General features: G+C 42.6%; 1 protein-coding gene across 1 annotated transcript in view; it reads left to right on the top strand.

Moving 5' to 3' along the window:
* Nucleotides 1-20723, top strand: part of LOC126238820 (uncharacterized) — a 114506-nt gene that overhangs the window by 28047 nt on the left and 65736 nt on the right. Inside the window, exon 3 of the mRNA XM_049947814.1 lies at nucleotides 4074-4232. Coding sequence (XP_049803771.1) covers nucleotides 4074-4232 — 159 coding nt within the window. The remainder of the gene's footprint in view (nucleotides 1-4073; nucleotides 4233-20723) is intronic.

The following is a 20723-nucleotide window of genomic DNA, read 5'->3' on the forward strand; positions in this document are numbered from 1 at the left end:
TTCAAATGAAATTGCAGGGTTAAGTTCGCTAGCGATATGAGTGAAATATATGCTTAAATATGTAAGTGCTTGGCAGAGGGTTCATCGAACCACAATCATACTATCTCCCTACCATTCCACTCCCGAAGAGCGCGCGGGAAAAACGAACACCTAAACCTTTCTGTTCGAGCTCTGATTTCTCTTATTTTATTTTGATGATCATTCTTACCTATGTAGGTTGGGCTCAACAAAATATTTTCGCATACGGAAGAGAAAGTTGGTGACTGAAATTTCATAAATAGATCTCGCCGCGACGAAAAACGTCTTTGCTTTATCATATTTGCCACACTCTCTCCCCTATTACGTGATAATACAAAACGAGCTGCCCTTTTTTGCACCCTTTCGATGTCCTCCGTCAATCCCACCTGGTAAGGATCCCACGCCGCGCAGCAATATTCTAACAGAGGACGAACGAGTGTAGTGTAAGCTGTCTCTTTAGTGGACTTATTGCATCTTCTAAGTGCCCTGCCAATGAAACGCAACCTTTGGCTCGCCTTCCCCAAAATATTATCTATGTGGTCTTTCCAACTGAAGTTGTGCGTAATTTTTACACCCAGGTACTTAGTTGAATTGACAGCCTTGAGAATTGTACTATTTATCGAGTAATCGAATTCCAACGGATTTCTTTTGGAAATCATGTGGATCACCTCACACTTTTCGTTATTTAGCGTCAACTGCCACCTGCCACACCATACAGCAATCTTTTCTAAATCGCTTTGCAACTGATACTGGTCTTCGGATCACTTTACTAGACGGTGAATTACAGCATCATCTGCGAACAACCTAAGAGAACTGCTCAGATTGTCACCCAGGTCATTTATATAGATCAGGAACAGCAGAGGTCCCAGGACGCTTCCCTGGGGAACACCCGATAAAACTTCAGTTTTACTCGATGATTTGCGTCTATTACTACGAGCTGCGACCTTCCTGACAGGAAATCACGAATCCAGTCGCACAGCTGAGACGATACCCCATAGGCCCACAGCTTGATTAGAAGTAGCTTGTGAGGAACGGTGTCAAAAGCTTTCCGGAAATCTAGAAATACGGAATCAACTTGAGATCCTCTGTCGATAGCGGCCATTACTTCGTGCGAATAAAGAGCTAGCTGCGTTGCAGAAGAACGATGTTTTCTGAAACCATGCTGATTACGTATCAATCGTTCCCTTCGAGGTGATTCATAACGTTTGAATACAGTATATTCTCCAAAACCCTACTGCAAACCGACCTCAATGATCACTATCACTATCAGAATGGAGTATACGCAACTACAGCTTTACGATTCTACCACAATAAGAAGGCTTTCGAACTGTAAACTTCCCATGAGAAACGTCACTGCGAAGAAAATGATCAAAATGTGAAGACGATCGTCCCCGTAACGGGCGACCAAACACAGTCACGTACGAATTTTATGCAGGCTGGGGCATCCCTTATTGATACACATATGACAGACCTCTTGCTCACGCCGTTTGATGGAGATCGCGTGCTGAGCCGCAACTTCTGTCGTGCTGGATCTCCCTGTTCCCCAAACCTCAATCCGTGTGATTATGGATTGTGGGGTTGCCTGAAGCCGCAAGTCTACAGCGATCGTCCAGCCTTGTTAGGGATGCTAGAAGACAACATCCGACGGAAGTTTCTCACCGTACTTGATGATATATTGTACAGTACTGCTCACAACATTGTTGCTCGACTACAGGTATTGTTTATGAGTGACAGCCGACTTACTGAACTTCTTTTGCATCATATGAAGCGCCATCTGTTGGTCATGCTGCGCGCTTTTTTGGTTTCAATAAAACCTCATGTCCTTTCAAGCATATGTTTCAAATACTACATACCTACATGTGTTATTCCACGAAATATTGAATTTTCAAGTGTTAATGGATTTTTTTTGGTCACCTGTATGTATTAAATCTGTTAAATATGTGTCATGTAGGTATGGAGGCAAAGCTGCGGGTAAAAAGTTGCTGCTAAGCCCCTGAATTGAATCAGCCAAACTTAGTATTTGTACAGGAATAATCTGGGGATGAAATTCAGAAATACTTGATTGGAGTGGTGATGATAACGCTCAAAGAAAAGGGAGTGGAAGAGGTGGCTAGCAAGAGAGGGGGAAGCTGGAGGATGATCACAGATATGGGGGAGGACGAGATGGTCAGTGAGAAGGTGAGGAAAAATGGACAGAGGAAGGGAAGATGAGAAGATGGACAGAGAGAGGGTAATGGGGTGTTGGACAGAGAAAGGAAGAAGCAGGAGTTGGATGGAGACTGTGGGAGAAGGAGCAGGCCTGATAGAGAGCGAGATGGACAGCAAAAGGAAATAGGAAGAGATGGGAAAAGAAATGGAGGAGATAATGGACAGAGAGAGGGACAGGAGGATGTTGACTTAGATTGGTTGAGGAGAAGACAGAGGGGTAGGAGGAGATAGAGAACAGAGGAAGAGAGAAGAGAGACAGAGGGGATAGCAGCGTATCGATAGAGAGGGAGAAGCAAATGGTCAGACAGATGGGGCAGCAGCAGCTGAAAAGAGGATTAGGGGGAGGGGGGTAGAGAGGCAGAGAGAGAGAGAGAGAGAGAGAGAGAGAGAGAGAGAGAGACGGGAGTAGCAGTTGGATAAAGGGAGGGGCAATGGGATACGGGCACAGTGAGGTTGAAGGGAGAGATCGACAGTGACAGGGAGAAGGAGATGGACTAATAGAATGTAATAAATACGTAGCTGAGCGATTCCAGATGTTCAGCTAGTATTTTTATAAGAACATTCGTAATGAAAAATCACGTTCTATATTGGGAACTTAAACATCTCTCATATAGTGATGCTGAGGTGCCTCCATGTGAAATGGTGAAGGCTGACATAAATAAATAATTATATAATTATAAGTAGAACTGTGTGAGAAGACTTAGCGAAACATGTATTGAAGGACTCAAAAGGAATTTGTAAAATATATCCTGCAAAATACATTACGCTGACACAGTGGCAGGCTGCTTAGGCAACTGTTTCCCTGAAACGTTAACCTCATCAGTATATGAAATTGTCCCTAATCCTGAAAAAAATACGTATTGGACTGTAGAACGGTAAACATTGAAATCTCTGTAATTTTAGGACGATATTGAAGCCCTCAAATAATAAGGTATGAAGTTTTGTATGTAGTAAAAAAGAAAGAATCAAAGAAGTAACGAAATTTCCTTAAAAGTACATGGCAAATGCTATAAATGTGATGTGAGTGACCTGTACTTTAACTTAAAGAACATTTTTGTTGCTTAACCGTTTCTTCTGCAATTCGAGGTACTTGCATTTTCGCAAGGATTAATATATTTGTGTGTACTACAAAATTTCTGGCATTGTTACACAATAATATTTGTTAAACTGATATTATTGTCGAACAATATCGCTTAAGTTTAGTCATCTGTTTTACTTCGCTTAAACTTCTTTCTATATACCAGCTTACTCGTAATAGTGCTTACTTGTAATAGTGGACCTGTTGGATATTATTCAATGGTTTATAATACAACGCGGAAAGACAACCGTTTTCCATTTCCCAAAATTCTATACACTGCTGAAATAACGCTACCCCTCATCGTCTCCTGCAGTACGAAGTCAATAGATCTTTTTTCTTGAGGTATTATCAATTGCTGCTCTCAGTTGGCGAAGGGATTTAAATTATTGTGATGTACACTTTTACAGAGTAAAATAGGTCTTATTTGCAACTTAGAGCTGGAAATCTGGTAATTATCATTCCAACTTTATCAGTCTGATGAATGTCTAGAAATAATATAAGTTTCACAATAGTGTACAACCTTCTTAGCATTGGTTAAAAGAATTTGATCCAAATAGAAATCATTTCTTATCGCTAAGTGACAGACACAACAACATCTTGAAATCCACTACTTTCTTCTTGATTTCACACAATCTGTTGTACGTTTGGAAGTACACAAATTGTTCTACATGATTCCACTAAATTTTCCCGAAAACTGTCTCGTAGTGGCCTACTCTCAGAAAGTTTTCCGTTTAAGTTTCTCTGATGATGTGCTGTGGTATTGTTGCAGGTGGAGCTCACGATATACAGGTGGGGCAGTACTGGTGGATGGTATTTAGACTTCCGCCTGCAATTCGACAAACCATACGAGTATATGAAGTCTAACTTCCCCACGGTCTACGAAACTATTTTCAAGGATATAGGCTTCAAAGAGAAGCCAATACCTCCGGCAAGTATTACAACAGTAGACTGAACTGAGAGACTTTACACAAGCATGAGAAATATGAGGGAAGGAACATAATATTTGATAAAATGTTGCTCACAAGGCTAGTAGTGGTACTATCACATACAGAAAAGCTGCACATAATTTTATTTAATGGTGTACCTTGTGGAATTGTACGATGACTGTAAGTAACTCCAGTATGCCACTTGAGTCAAAGATAATACAAATTATCAATCTGTTGGTGAGTAGAGGAGGAATACCAACAGAAAAAAACATTTTCACTGAGATTCTGTTTGTACCATCTGAAGTTCGTGTAACCTGTCTTGAATTCAATGTAACGAAATCTAATCATCCATATCTTGGAAGATTAAGCAGGTCTGTAGCATATAACTTCCAGTACAACTCATTATCAATTTAAACACTTACGAATTAAGTACATTCTCTTCCAGTTATTGATTTACCCGCACGTGTTATTTCCTAGGGCACGGTCAGATCTTCTACATCAAAAAATTGCATGTGCTGTATTTATGTAACTTCTGTGATATTCTGTTTGCTGACAATCGGGCATTAGGTTTAAAGGAGAATTTTTATTAACTTTACGGATATTGAGTTTTTTCTCTAGACTCTATTATAATACTTGTATTGTCGGAGATAACCGTTTCTGTTTCTTGCATGTATAATGACGGATCATTCAGTGCAACAAGAATAAGAGTGTACTCAATATACGTTTCTGTGGTTCACCTGAACTGAATACTAACCATTCTCCAGGTGCTGTATCGTTCAGAACATATCCTGGGTCTCTTAATGCATCAGTCCACATACTTTTAAGTAGAGATGATGGAAGACATTTACCAGAAAGATCTCTGAGAGCCATAATATTTGTGCTTCTCTAGGGGAATGCTATGGCCTGCACAGTCAAATGCTTTTGATAAGGCGTGGTAGAAATCAGTTCCAAATTTGTTTTCTTTTCCCATTTTTATTTTACGTAACCTGATTCCTGTACTGAAAAACAGCTCGTTCCCTGAGAGAGCACATCTAAACATAAATTAAGAGTTACTTTCCTAGTTTGAAATAGATGCGTTATGGTTTTTGAGTACATAATCCTTTCTAGTCCTTTCGAGGCGCTTCTAAAATGGTCTGAAAATAACATTTGGGAATACAGCTTCCGATAGTGATATATGTAAAGGACAGGACTTAGTACTTTACTTGAGACATTAGCAGCTTCCTGACGTGTTTTCATTGAATGCGTCAATTACATTTTCATTTCCTTCGGTACAGCCTTTGTATATGTAGCATCACTTCTTCCATTTACTCTGTTGCTTTATCCTTGAACTCTGATTGTTAAAAGCATTGGTTGCATGACTCCTTCTGTTATTTGGCTGTTGTCTTCATTAACAAAGTCTTTGCATTACTTAATTACTTTTCTATTTTTTCTTTTGACCCTCCCATCTAGATTTAATTTAATTATTTGAATTCTGAATTTAGTCATTATATAGAAGTTCCCCCCGTCCCCCATGAACAATGGACCTTGCCGTTGGTGGGGAGGCTAGCGTGCCTCAACGATACAGATAGCCGTACCGTAGTTGCAACCACAACGGAGGCCAGAGAAGCGTATGGTTCCTGAAGAGGAGCAGTAGCCTATTCAGTAGTTGCAGGGGCAAGTCTTGTAACACTAACCTAAACGGACTTGCTCTGCTGGTACTGCGAACGGCTGAAAGCAAGGGGAAACTACAGCCGTAGTTTTTCCCGAGGGCAAGCATCTTTACTGTATGGTTAAATGACGATGGCGTCCTCTTGGGTAAAATATTTCGGAGGTAAAATAGTCCGTCATTCGCATCTCCGGGCGGGTACTACTCAGGAGGACGATGTTATCAGGAGAAAGAAAACTGGTGTTCTACGGGTCGGAGCGTGGAATGTCAGATCCCTTAACCGGGCAGGTAGGTTAGAAAATTTAAAAACGGAAATGGATAGGTTAAAGTTAGATATAGTGGGAATTTGTGAAATTCGGTGGCAGGAGGAGCAAGTCTTTTGGTCAGGTGAATACAGGGTTATAAATACAAAATCAAATAGGGGTAATGCAGGAGTAGGTTTAATAAGGAATAAAAAAATGGAATGCTAGTAAGCTACTACAAACAGCATAGTGAACGCATTATTGTGGCCAAGATAGATACGAAGCCGACTAACTCCGCAGATAACGAAGAGATTGATGAAATGTATGATGAGATAAAAGAAATTATTCAGATAGTGAAGGGAGACGAAAATGTAATAGTAATGGGCGACTGGAATTCGATAGTAGGAAAAGGAAGAGAAGGAAACTTAGTAGGTGAATATGGAATGGGGGTAAGGAATGAAAGAGGAAGCCGCCTGGTGGAATTTTGCACAGAGCATAACTTAATCATAGCTACCACTTGGTTCAAGAATCATAAAAGAAGGTTGTATACATGGAAAAAGCCTGGTGATACTGACAGGTTTCAGTTGTGGTTGTTGTTGTGGTCTTCAGTCCTGACACTGGTTTGATGCAGCTCTCCATGCTACTCTACCCTGTGCAAGCTTCTTCATCTCCCAGTACGTACTGCAGCGTACATCCTTCTGATAGAGTATATAATGGTAAGACAGAGATTTAGGAACCAGGTTTTAAATTGTAAGACATTTCCAGGGGCAGATGTGGACTCTGACCACAATCTATTAGTTATGAACTGTAGATTAAAACTAAAGAAACTGCAAAATGTTGGGAATTTAAGGAGATGGGACCTGGACAAATTGACAGAACCAGAGGTTTTAGAGAGTTTCAGGGAGAGTATAAGGGAAGGAATGACAAGAATTGGGGAAAGAAATACAGTAGAAGAAGAATGGGTAGCTTTGAGAGATGAAATAGTGAAGGTAGCAGAAGCTCAAGTAGGTAAAAAGACGAGGGCTAATAGAAATCCTTGGGTAACAGAAGAGATACTGAATTTAATTAATGAAAGGAGAAAATACCAAAATGCAGTAAATGAGGCAGGCAAAAACGAATACAAACTTCTCAAAAATGAGATCGTCAGGAAGTGCAAAATGGCTAAGCAGGGATGGCTAGAGGACAAATGTAAGGATGTAGAGGCGTATACTACCTGCAGGAAAATTAGGGAGACCTTTGGAGAAAAGAGAACCACTTGCATAAATATTGTACGCAGCTCGTGGTCGTGCGGTAGCGTTCTCGCTTCCCGCACCCGGGTTCCCGGGTTCGATTCCAGGCGGGGTCAGGGATTTTCTCTGCCTCGTAATGACAGGGTGTTGTGTGATGTCCTTAGGTTAGTTAGGTTTAAGTAGTTCTAAGTTCTAGGGGACTGATGACCATAGATGTTAAATCCCATAGTGCTCAGAGCCATTTTTTTGCATAAATATCAAAAGCTCTCATGGAAACCCAGTTCTAAGCAAATAGAGGGTCTATACAAGGGCGATGTTCTTAAGGACAATATTAGGGAAATGGGAGTGGATGAAGATGAAATGGGAGATATGATACTGCGTGAAGAGTTTGACAGAGCACTGAAAGACCTAAGTCGAAACAAGGTCCCAGGAGTAGACAACATTCCATTAGAATTACTGATAGCCTTGGGAGAGCCAGCCCTGACAAAACTCTACCATCTGGTGAGCAAAATGTATGACACAGGCGAAATACCCTCAGACTTCAAGAAGAATATAATAATTCAAATTCCAAAGGAAGCAGGTGTTGACAGATGTGAAAACTACAGAATTATTAGTTTAATAAGTCACAGCTGCAAAATACTAACGCGAATTCTTTACAGACGAATGGAAAAACTGGTAGAAGCCGACCTCGGGGAAGATCAGTTTGGATTCCATAGAAATATGGGAACACATGAGGCAATACTGACCCTACGACTTATTTTAGAAGCTAGATTAAGAAATGGCAAACCTACGTTTCTAGCATTTGCAGACTTAGAGAAAGCTTTTGACAATGTTGACTGGAATACTCTCTTTCAAAGCTGAAGGTGGTAGGGGTAAAATACAGGGAGCGAAAGGCTATTTACAATTTGTACAGAAACCAGATGGCAGTTGTAAGAGTCGGGGGGCATGAAAGGGAAGCAGTGGTTGGAAAGGGAGTGAGACAGGGTTGTAGCCTATCCTCGATGTTATTCAATCTGTATATTGAGCAAGCAAAAAAAGAAAAATTTGTAGTAGGAATTAAAATTCATGGAGAGGAAACAAAAACTTTGAGGTTCGCCGATAACACTGTAATTCTGTCAGAGACAGCAAAGGACTTGGAAGAGCAGTTGAACGGAATGGACAGTGTCTTGAAAGGAGCATATAAGATGAACATCAACAAAAGCAAAACGAGGATAATTGAATGTAGTCGAATTAAATCGGGTGATGCTGAGGGTATTAGATTAGGAAATGAGACACTTAAAGTAGTAAATGAGTTTTGCTATTTGGAGAGTAAAATAACTGACGGTGGTCGAAGCAGTGACGGTATAAAATGCAGACTGGCAATGGCAAGGAAGGCGTTTCTGAAGAAGAGAAATTTGTTAACATCGAGTATAGATGTAGGTGTCAGGAAGTCTTTTCTGAAGGTATTTGTATGGAGTGTAGTCATGTATGGAAGCGAAACGTGGACGATAACTAGTTTAGACAAAAAGAGAATAGAAGCTTCCGAAATGTGGTGCTACAGAAGGACGCTGAAGATCAGATGGGTAGATCACATAACCAATGAGGAGGTATTGAATAGCGTTGGGGGGAAGAGGAGTTTGTGGCACAACTTGACTAGAAGAAGGGATCGGTTGGTTGGAAATATTCTGAGGTATGAAGGAATCACCAATGTAGTATTGGAGGGCAGCACGGAGGGTAAAAATCGTAGAGGGAGACCAAGAGAAGAATACACTAAACAGATTGAGACGGATGTAGGTTGCAGTAGGTACTGGGAGATGAAGAAGCTTGCACAGGATAGAGTAGCATGGAGAGCTGCATCAAACCAGTCTCTGGACTGAAGACCACAACAACAACAACAACATAGAAGTTTGTTGAATTTTTTATCGTTATTGTTGTATGTAGATTTTCTTATACACTACTCGGTCATACACCTGCGAACGTATTGGAAATCTGTTCATAACTGTTTTTTCACTTTGCTGCGGATGAACTTTCAGGTATGTAGGGACTAATTATGTTTAGTGCCCGCTCCTTGTGACACCGATTGTTCTTTACTACGAATTTGTCGCCACTTGTGGTACTAGGATGATAAAGTACATGGCTCGACACCTCTTTCAGTATCACTTTCACTTGTTAATTACTTATTGCCATCATTGTACTCCTCATGTTAGGTTGTCCGCAGAGTCGAGCGTATACGACGTCACATATTCCACTGGCTCAACTTGCAGAACCCAAATATTTCACCTGCCGCTTGTTTCTCGCTCTGCGAAATAACTTGGATTCCTGTCTGTCGAAATGTCAACATCGGCAACTGTTATTTTTGACAAAATACATTGTTTGATTTATTTATCGTTGCCCTTGCTCTGTCTCGTGTTAACACCACTAACACTGTAGCACTGTTCTGAGTTATTCATTGACTAAGCAGTTCAAGTACGCTCCGCAGCCTCACGCTGTGCTCACCATCCTGTACCTCCAGTCCTGCCGCGTCGTCACTAGCAGCCAGTATTGTAGCATGGTGGGGCGCTAAATGCCGTAAACACCATTGGCATTTTGTGACCTCGCTCTCAAGGGGCTCCCTGGCATTTGAGAAGTGTTAAGTATCAAACGTATGTTGAAGAACGGAAATTTTCTTCATAAGTGTGATAAGTGACTAACGGAATTTGAGTATGAATATTTTCGATTCAATAATCGAGATAGAAGCTAAGGAGTTTATTTTTGAGTTTTTCAGGAATGCTGCAAGAGCGTATTACTGTTTTGCATTATTGAAATTGTAGTATAGATATTTAGGTAGTAGATTTGCTGTATGGATTACTTTTATAGGAAGATGAGGTTGTCCTTGCTTAAAGTTATTTCTTAAAGACATGTTATGTAAATATTACGGTGAGTATTAAGTTGATATTTAAAGCATTACTTTTGGACATAGAATTTCATTTGAATTTTGCTAGTTGTCATTTCTTACCAGTTAGAATTCCCACCCTTGATTCAATTTATTATATACATAGCCACATTTCACTTTGTGTTACGGAATTTTCACTCATAGCTTTTTTTACGTTGCTTTGCTGCAGTATGCTGTGCGCGGCTTTCGAGAAATTTGCAGAGACGTTTGTCAAGATATGAAGTAAATGAAAATACATTTTCGGGGCAGGAATTTCTTTGTAAGGCCAGTTACGCATTTATTTCAGATGTCAGTTTACGTTAAGGGTAGCACTGCATTTATATAGAAACAGTGGTGAGAAAATGATATTAAGCCTTTTTATAATTCAGTATGGTCAAATTTTTGCTCAGCGCACGAATTTAGGTTGGAAATTAGTTTGTTTTGTAATTTTTTAGAAGCTTTGGTTGATAGTTTTAGGAAGATTCACTGAGATAGAGAGAAGCAGACAAGCGGTTAAATTAGAAAACGTAAAATTTTCCCAATGTCCTTTCCAGCCAGCGTCAAGCCGAGTGAAGCCCGGCAAACGCCCCGTACCGCAATCAAATCGACAGACACGCAGAACACAGAGATCAGAAGAGACTGCCTCACCTCGCATGAGCGAGATGCTTGAATCGTCTGTCAGAAAGTTGACCTCCGTGAGGAGAAGACATCTCGTCATTCTAATAGTAAGACTTTCATAAGAACAGCTATCAGCCTGCTGATATGGCGGAAAGGCAGCAAGCTGAAGTCCTGAAAGCGATTCTTGCGAGGTATAAGGGTTGTTAAGAGCCCTTAAAATTAGGCCACATACGGTCATCACCAGCCGAATATAACGTCATTACCTCAATAAGCAGTAATAAATACTCAGGCTTCGGAGCCTCGGTCGCCCTCTCTACATTGCAATACACCAACTATGAGGCAGAACCTGTGATGTACAGCTACCGTTGGGCAAGATTACTTCCAGCTTCGAGACAGCTACCTGCCTGGTGTGCTGTACTCGATCGCTGTGAGCTGCCGACCTCACAACTACAGTTGGAGATTTCTACCTGTGGCCTGCTGAACTGATGGTGTCTTGCACACTGTCCACATGTCTCAGTCTTCAGGAGACGCACTAACAGCTTCTGCCACTGACTAGTATCTGTAATAGCCGTCGACATCCCGGGCCCTCCATGGTAGGCAGCCTGTCCCGTAGCTCGTGTCCAGACAGTGCAGAGCTGCTGGAAGATTACCCGAGCACACGTCTTCGATGTCTACCAGAGTTTTGGTAAAACCACACCCTCTGTCCTAAAAGTGTTTGGAACAGGACATTGTGTTCCGTTAGTTCCATTTTGATCAAGATAGATAATTCCAGTAATCCACTAAATTATAGGCCCTTGTCATTAACGTCGACATACAGCAGGATTTTGGAACGTATATTTTGTTCGGACATTATACATTACCTCTAATATAACGGTATTTCGAGATTTCCATAAGGGTTTTGGCACTGTACCTCACAAGCGGCTTGTAATCAAATTGTGTACTTGTGCAATGTCGTCCCAGTTATGCGCCTGGATTCGTGATTTCGTGGCAGAGAGGTCACAATTCGTAATAACCGGCAGAATGTCGTCGAGTAAAACAGAAGAGATTTCTGGTGTTCCCCGAGGTAGTCATACACGTCCTCTGCTGTTCCTTATTTAGAAGACAATCTGAGCAGTGCTTTTAGGTTGTTTGCAGATGATGCTGCCGTTTATCGTCTAGTAAAGTCTTCGGAAGATGAAAATAAATTGCAAAACGTTTTTAAAAAGGTATCTGTATGTTGCGAAAATTGGCAATTGTCGCTAAATAATGAAATGTGCGAAGTCATCAACATGAGTGTTACAAGGCAGCCTTTAAAAATCCGTTACAAGATAGTTCAATCAAATCTAAAGGGCGTAAATTCAGCTAAATAACTAGGAATTAAAAGTACGAGCAGCTTACATCGAAAAATAAACACATAGAAAATGTTAATGAGAAGGCGAACCAAAGAGTTTTATTGGCAGAACACTTAGAAGATGCGACATATCTACTAAAGAGTCTGCCTACACTACGTCGTAACTGCCATCTGCGTCACGTCTGCTGTGCAGCGAGCTACGTTAATTTAAGTATTGACTGTATTTTTCTTACTTGTCACTTCTTCTTCCGTGTGTTTTTGCTTTTAGGAAGCTTTAAATGTCGAGTGCTAGTAATAGTGTTCCATAGATTTCGTGTTTGTATTGAATACAGTCAGAGAGAGTCCCTTTAGTCAACCATAGTGCCAGTAGTGCTAGTGCTTGTTTTGAATACAGTCCAGAGACAGGTAGTGCTATTTTTATTGTTTTCTACAAGAAATGTCTAGCAATCACAGTTTAGTCAACAATCAGCCGCCTTTAGTGAATTAGCAGTATAGTTAAAAGTTGACTAACTCTCTACAGTAAATTGATTTCTTAGGATGTATAGGATGTGTGACTGCTGTGTACGGGCGCAGGAGAAGCTGGCCACTGTTCGCGAACAGCTGAACGTCTTGATGGCCGCGGTCAGTCGTCTTCAGGCTGCTGCCTCGGAGTGTAGCGGCAGTGGGGAGTCTGGTGCGCCGCATGGTACAACCCAGGTGTTACATGCGTCACACACTGTCCCTGCTGTCGAGACATCTTCGCGAGTACTGCGCGCGGTTGGGTCACCCTCTCCCCAAGGGGAGTGGCGGGTTCAGCGGCGTTCGCGGCGCTCGAGGCGGAGGGTCAATGTGGAGGCTGGCCGTGCGGCATCGCCCGCTCTGCCTGTGAGTGGACATGTGGCCGCCTCTTGAGCAAGGCCCGAGCAAGCAGACGGGGGGAGGGGTTTATTAGTGATTCGGAGCTCCAACGTTAGGCAGGTGATGAAGCCCGTTAGAGAAATAGCGGAAAGGTCGGGGAAGAAGGCCAGTGTTCACTCTGTGTGCTTGCCGGGGGGTCTCATCCGAGATGTGGAGGAAGCCCTGCCGGCGGCGATAGAGAGCACTGGGTGCACCCGACTGCAGACTGTTGCTCATGTCGGCACCAATGACTCCTGCCGTCTGGGTTCAGAGGTCATCCTCAGTTCATACAGGCAGTTGGCGTAGTTGGTGAAGGCGGAAAGCCTCGCTCGCGGGGTGGAATCTGAGCTAACTATTTGTAGTACCGTTCCCAGAATCGATCGCAGTCCTCTGTTTAGGACCAGAGTGGAAGGCTTAAACCAGAGGCTCAGACGATTCTGCGGAGATCTGGGGTGCAAATTTCTCGAACACCGCTATCAGGTGGAGAATTGTAGGCTTCCCCTGAATAGGTCCGGCGTGCAATACACGCAGGAAGCGGCTACAAGGGTAGCGGAGTACGTGTGGAGGGCACAGTGTGTATTTTAGGTTAGAGAATTCCCTCCCTAGGCCCGACAAGACGCCTCCTGAGACGCGGCAAGGTAGGAGTAGGCGAAATGCAACAGGGAATAACAATATTAATTGCTAATAGTAAACTGCAGGAGTGCCTGTAGAAAGGTGCCAGAACTGCTCTCATTAATAAACGGTGACAATGCTCACATAGTACTAGGGACAGAATGTTGGCTGAAACCAAATGTAAATATTAATGAAATTCTAAACTCAGATTGGAATGTATACCGCAGAGACAGGCTGTACAGTGAAGGGGGAGGCGTGTCTATAGTAATAAGAAGTGCAATAGTATCGAAGGAAATTTACGGAGATCCGAAATGTGAAATAATTTGGGTGAAGATCACGGTTATCTAGGCGCTCAGTCCGGAACCGCGCGACTGCTACGGTCGCAGGTTCGAATCCTGCCTCGGGCATGGATGTGTGTGATGTCCTTAGGTTAGTTAGGTTTAAGTAGTTCTAAGTTCTAGGGGACTGATGGCCACAGATCTTAAGTCCCATAGTGCTCAGAGCCATTTGAACCATTTTGAAGATCACGGTTAAATCAGGTTCAGACATGCTAATAGGATGTCTCTATAGACCCCCTGGCTCAGCAGCTATTGTGGCTGAGCACCTGAAGGATAATTTGGAAAATATTTCGAGTAGATTTCCCCACCATGTCATAGTTCTGGGTGGAGATTTTAATTTGCCGGATATAGACTGGGAGACTCAAACATTCATAACGGGTGGCAGGGACAAAGAATTCAGTGAAATTTTCTTAAGTGCTTTATCTGAAAACTACCTTGAGCAGTTAAACAGAGAACCGACTCGTGGCGGTAACATATTAGACCTTCTGGTGACAAACAGACCCGAACAATTTGAAATAGTTAACGCAGAACAGGGAATCAGCGATCATAAAGCGGTTACTGCATCGATGATTTCAGCCGTAAATAGAAATATTAAAATAGGTAGGAAGATTTTCTGTTTAGCAAAAGTGACAAAAAGCAGATTTCTGAGTACCTGACAGCTCAACACAAAGGTTTTGTCTCAAGTACAGATAGTGTTGAGGATCAGTGGACAAACTTCAAAACCATCGTACAATATGTGTTAGATGAGTATGTGCCAAGCAAGATCATAAGAATGAGATTTTCACTCTGCAGCGGAGTGTGCGCTGATATGAAACTTCCTGGCAGATTAAAACTGTGTGCCCGACCGAGACTCGAACTCGGGACCTTTGCCTTTCGCGGGCAAGTGCTCTACCAACTGAGCTACCGAAGCACGACTCACGCCCGGTACCCACAGCTTTACTTCTGCCAGTATCTCGTCTCCTACCTTCCAAACTTTACAGAAGTTCTCCTGCGAACCTTGCAGAACTAGCACTCCTGAAAGAAAGGATATAGCGGAGACATGGCTTAGCCACAGCCTGGGGGATGTTTCCAGAATGAGATTTTCACTCTGCAGCGGAGTGTGCGCTGATATGAAACTTCCTGGCAGATTAAAACTGTGTGCCCGACCGAGACTCGAACTCGGGACCTTTGCCTTTCGCGGGCAAGTGCTCTACCAACTGAGCTACCGAAGCACGACTCACGCCCGGTACCCACAGCTTTACTTCTGCCAGTATCTCGTCTCCTACCTTCCAAACTTTACAGAAGTTCTCCTGCGAACCTTGCAGAACTAGCACTCCTGAAAGAAAGGATATAGCGGAGACATGGCTTAGCCACAGCCTGGGGGATGTTTCCAGAATGAGATTTTCACTCTGCAGCGGAGTGTGTGCTGATATGAAACTTCCTGGCAGATTAAAACTGTGTGCCCGACCGAGACTCGAACTCGGGACCTTTGCCTTTCGCGGGCAAGTGCTTTACCAACTGAGCTACCGAAGCACGACTCACGCCCGGTACCCACAGCTTTACTTCTGCCAGTATCTCGTCTCCTACCTTCCAAACTTCTGTAAAGTTTGGAAGGTAGGAGACGAGATACTGGCAGAAGTAAAGCTGTGGGTACCGGGCGTGAGTCGTGCTTCGGTAGCTCAGTTGGTAGAGCACTTGCCCGCGAAAGGCAAAGGTCCCGAGTTCGAGTCTCGGTCGGGCACACAGTTTTAATCTGCCAGGAAGTTTCAAGATCATAAGACATGGAAAAGAGCCACCGTGATAGACCAACCGAGTTAGAAAATTGCTGTAGAAGCAAAGGGAACTTCACAGCAAACATAAACATAGCCAAAGCTTTGCAGACAAACAAATATTACGCGAAGTGAAATGTAGTGTGAGGAGGGCTATGCGAGAGGCGTTCAATGAATTCGAAAGTAAAGTTCCATGTACTGACTTGGCAGAAAATCCTAAGAAATTTTGGTCTTATGTCAAAGCGGTAGGTGGATCAAAACAAAATGTCCAGACACTCTGTGACCAAAATGGTACTGAAACAGAGGATGACAGATTAAAGGCCGAAATACTACACGTCTTTTTCCAAAGCTGTTTCACAGAGGAAGATTGCTCTGTAGTTCCTTCTCTAGATTGTCGCACAGATGACAAAATGGTAGATATCGAAATAGACGACAGAGGGATAGAGAAACAATTAAAATCGCTCAAAAGAGGAAAGGCTGGACCTGATGAGATTCCAGTTCGATTTTACACGGAGTAGGCGAAGGAACTTCCCCCCTTCTTGCAGCGGTGTACTGTAGGTCTCTAGAAGAGCGTAGCGTACCTAAGGTTTGGAAAAGGGCACAGGTCATCCCCGTTTTCAAGGATGGACGTCTGACAGATGTGCAGCACCATAGACCTATATCTCTAACGTCGATCAATAGTAGAATTTTGGAACACATATTGTGTTCGAGAGTAATGACTTTTCTGGAGACTAGAAATCTACTCTGTAGGAATCAGCATAGGTTTCGAAAAAAACGATCGTGTGAAATCCAGCTCGCGCTATTCGTCCACGAGACTTAGAGGGCCATAGACACGGGTTCCCAGATAGATGCTGTGCTTCTTGATTTCCGCAAGGCGTTCGATACAGTTCCCCACAGTCGTTTAATGAAGAAACTAAGAGCATATGGATTATCAGACCAATTGCGTGAGTGGATTGAAGAGTACCTAGATAATAGAACGCAGCATGTCATTCTCAATGGAGAGAAGTCTTCCGAAGTAAGAGTGATTTCAGGTGTGCCCCAACGGAGTGTCGTAGGACCGTTGCTATTCACAATGTCCATAAATGACCTTGTGGATGACATCGGAAGTTCACTGAGGCTTTTTGCGGATGATGCTGTGGTATATCGAGAGGTTGTAACAATGAAAAACTGTACTGAAATGCAGGTGGATCTGCAGCGAATTGACGTATGGTGCAGGGAATGGCAATTGAATCTGAATGTAGACAAGTGTAATGTGCTACGAATACATAGAAAGAAAGATCCCTTATCATTTAGCTACAATGTAGCAGGTCAGCAACTGAAAGTAGATAATTCCATTATCTGGGAGTACGCATTAGGAGTGATTTAAAATGGAATGATAATATAAAGTTGATCGTCGGTAAAGCAGATGCCATACTGAGATTCATTGGAAGAATCCTAAGGAAATGCAATCCGAAAACAAATGAAGTAAGTTACAGTACGCTTGTTCGCCCACTGCTTGAATACTGCTCAGCAGTGTGGGATCCGTACCAGGTAGGGTTGATAGAAGAGATAGAGAAGATCCAACGGAGAGCAGCGCGCTTCGTTACAGGATCATTTAGTAATCGCGAAAGCGTTACGGAGATGATAGATAAACTCCAATGGAAGACTCTGCAGGAGAGACGCTCAGTAGCTCGGTACGGGCTTTTGTTGAAGTTCCGAGAACATACCTACACCGAGGAGTCAAGCAGTATATTGCTCCCTCCTACGTATATCTCGCGAAGAGACCATGAGGAAAAAATCAGAGAGATTAGAGCCCACACAGAAGCATACCGACAATCCTTCTTTTCACGAACAATACGAGGCTGGAATAGAAGGGAGAACCCATAGAGGTACTCAAGGTACCCTCCGTCACACACCGTCAGGTGGCTTTCGGAGTATGGATGTACATGTAGATGTAGATGTTTTTCCATCCTATTTTGGAATACTTCAGCGTAGTTTGGGATCTTTTACAAACAGGATGAATCGAGTACATCGAGATAGTTCAAAGAAGGACAAAAAGTTTTGTATTATCGAGAAAAAGAGAAGAGAGTGTCACATTCATGGTACAGAGTTTGGGGTGGACATCCTTAAAACAAAGGCGTTTCTCGTCGCGGCGGGATCTGCTCACGAAATTTCAATCAACAACATCCGTCTCCGATTGCGAAAATATTTTCTTGTCGCCGAGCTGAATACCAAGAAACGATCGTCATAAACAATAAGGGATATCAGAGCTCGCACGGAACGACGGAGGTGTTAATTTTTTCTGCGCGTTTTTCCAGAATGGAATAACAGAGAGTTATTGTGGTGGTTTAATGAATCCTCTGCCAGGCACTTGGTGTGATTTACGAAGTGTCCCAGCAGATGTAATAGATGTGGGTCTTCGAGCAGACCTCAACAGCTGTTGCAATTCTACGATGTCTGTTTTCATCGTCAGGTAATGAATTTGATGAAAAAGCTGCTATAAACCCATCGCGAAATAAGAAAAAATCACATCCCGAGAACTAATGTCTTCCATCAGCTATCCTCGCCGGTATTTGGCTAAATGACGTTCTACATATGATTCATTTCTCAACTGTGCTACGAAAGAGAACCGTTTATGAATGTGTACAAATTATGTTTTGCTATAGAAACATCAAAACAAACATGAAATTGTGAAAAAACACCATTTATAGCATGTGCAAGTTAACGAGAAAGTCACTGTTACTCATTGCTTTTTGTTGTGGATTGGCCAGAGCGCCAATCCACAATGAAAGGAAGCCGAAAGGCACGCGTTTAAGCTCACGCAGGATGGCGTGAGGTCTGGAACAGGACAAGTAATGGAGACTAGCAAATAAAGTACGTAGCTTCTGGAATGCTTAACTTTAATCCATAATTGGTGAACATCTGTCTGACGGTACAGGCATCACAAGATAAATAGCAAATGATAATGGCGCCTTGCTAGGTCGTAGCAAATGACGTAGCTGAAGGCTATGCTAACTATCGTCTCGGCAATTGAGAGCGTAATTTGTCAGTGAACCATCGCTAGCAAAGTCGGCTGTACAACTGGGACGAGTGCTAGGAAGTCTCTCTAGACCTGCCGTGTATCGGTGCTCGGTCTGCAATCACTGATAGTGGCGACACGCGGGTCCGACGTATGCTACCGGAGGGCGGCCGATTTAAAGGCTACCACCTAGCAAGTGTGGTGTCTGGCGGTGACACCACACTTTTATTTTATTTTATTATTATTATTCTTTTGGATACAGCCTTTTGAGTAGTTGTAGGGCAACAGTCTGGATGACTGACTGACTTTAACATCAACCAAAGTGGCTTTGCTCTGCCGGTACTGCGAACGGCTGAGGCCATGCACCTCCTCTGTACGGTTACATGATGATTGCGTCCTCTTGGGTAAAATATTCCGAAGGCAAAATAGTCCCCTATTCGGAGCTCCTGGAGGGGACTACTCCGGAGGATGTCGTCATCAGGAGAAATAAAAGTGGTGTTCCACGGATCGGAGAGTTGACTGTCATATCCCTGAACGGGAAAGGTAGACTTGGAAATTTAAAAAGGGAAATGGATAGGTTGAAATAGTGCGAAATATTGATGAAGTTCGGTGGCAGGACAAATAGGTCATCAGGTCAGGTGAAAGCAGTGTTATAAATTAAAATCAAATAGTGATAATGCAGGAATGGGCTCAATAATAAATATGGAAAGAGGAATGCGAGTAAACTACTATGAACAGCGTATTGACCACATTATCGTTACCAAAATAGACACAAAGCCCGCGCCTTCCACAGTAGCACAAGTCTATGTGCCAATTAGCTCAGCAGATGATGAAGAGATTGAAGAGGATATTAAAAGAAATTATTCAGATAGTTAAAGGAGATGAAAATATAATTCCGATGGGGAACTGAAATTCGATAGTAGGAAAAGGAAGAGAACGAAAAATATTAGGTGAATATGCACTTGGGGCAAACTGTGGTGCCGCGCGGAGAGGCCACTCGGTTAGAGGCGCCATGTCACGGATTACGCGTCCCCTCCCGCCAGAGGCTCGAGTCCTCCCTTGGGCATGGGTGTGGGTGTAGTTCTTAGCATAAGTTAGTTTAAGTAGTGTGTAAGTCTACGCATCAATTTCCTCAGCAGCTTGGTCCCTTAGGAATTCACACACATTTGAACATTTGGAAACAATGAAAGAGGAAGCCGCCTGGTAGAGTTTTGCATAGAGCATAATTTAATCATATCATATCCTCTTGGTTTAAGAATCATAAAAGAAGGCTACATCTGTCCTCCATTCCCGGTTAGCTATTTTGCAATTCGTGTCGATATCATTCTTTAAACACTTGTGTACCATTTCGCCTGCTTCATTTGCTACATTTCTATATTTTCTTCTTTTAGCAATTACATTCAGTATCTCTCTTATTCCCCAAGGGAACTAGAGACACTGGAAGGTTTCAGATTGGTAATGGTAAAACAGAGATTTAGAAACCAGATTTTAAACTGTAAAGACATTTCCAGGGCCAGATGTAGACTGTGACCGCAATTTATCGTTTATGAACTGTAGACTGAAACTGAAGGAAATGTAAAAATGTAGGAAATAACGGAGACTGGGGTGAGTTGCTGAGAGTTTCAGAGGGAGCATTATGCAACTGTTAGCCAGAGTGGGGAAAATGAATTCAGTAGAATACCACTGGGAAGATCTAAGTGATGAAATACTGAAGGCATCAGAGGATGAAATAGGTGAAAAGACAATGCCCTGCAGAAATCCTTGGGGAATAAGAGAGATACTGAATGTAATTGCTAAAAGAAGAAAATATAGAAATGTAGCAAATGAAGCAGGCGAAAGGGTACACAAGTGTTTAAAGAATGATATCGACACGAATTGCAAAATAGCTAACCAGGAATGGAGGACAGATGTAAGGATTTAGAAGCATATTTCACTAAGGGAAAGATAGATACTGCCTACGGAAAAAT

This window comes from Schistocerca nitens, chromosome 1 (genome assembly GCF_023898315.1).
Source record: "Schistocerca nitens isolate TAMUIC-IGC-003100 chromosome 1, iqSchNite1.1, whole genome shotgun sequence".
Lineage (NCBI taxonomy): Eukaryota > Metazoa > Arthropoda > Insecta > Orthoptera > Acrididae > Schistocerca > Schistocerca nitens.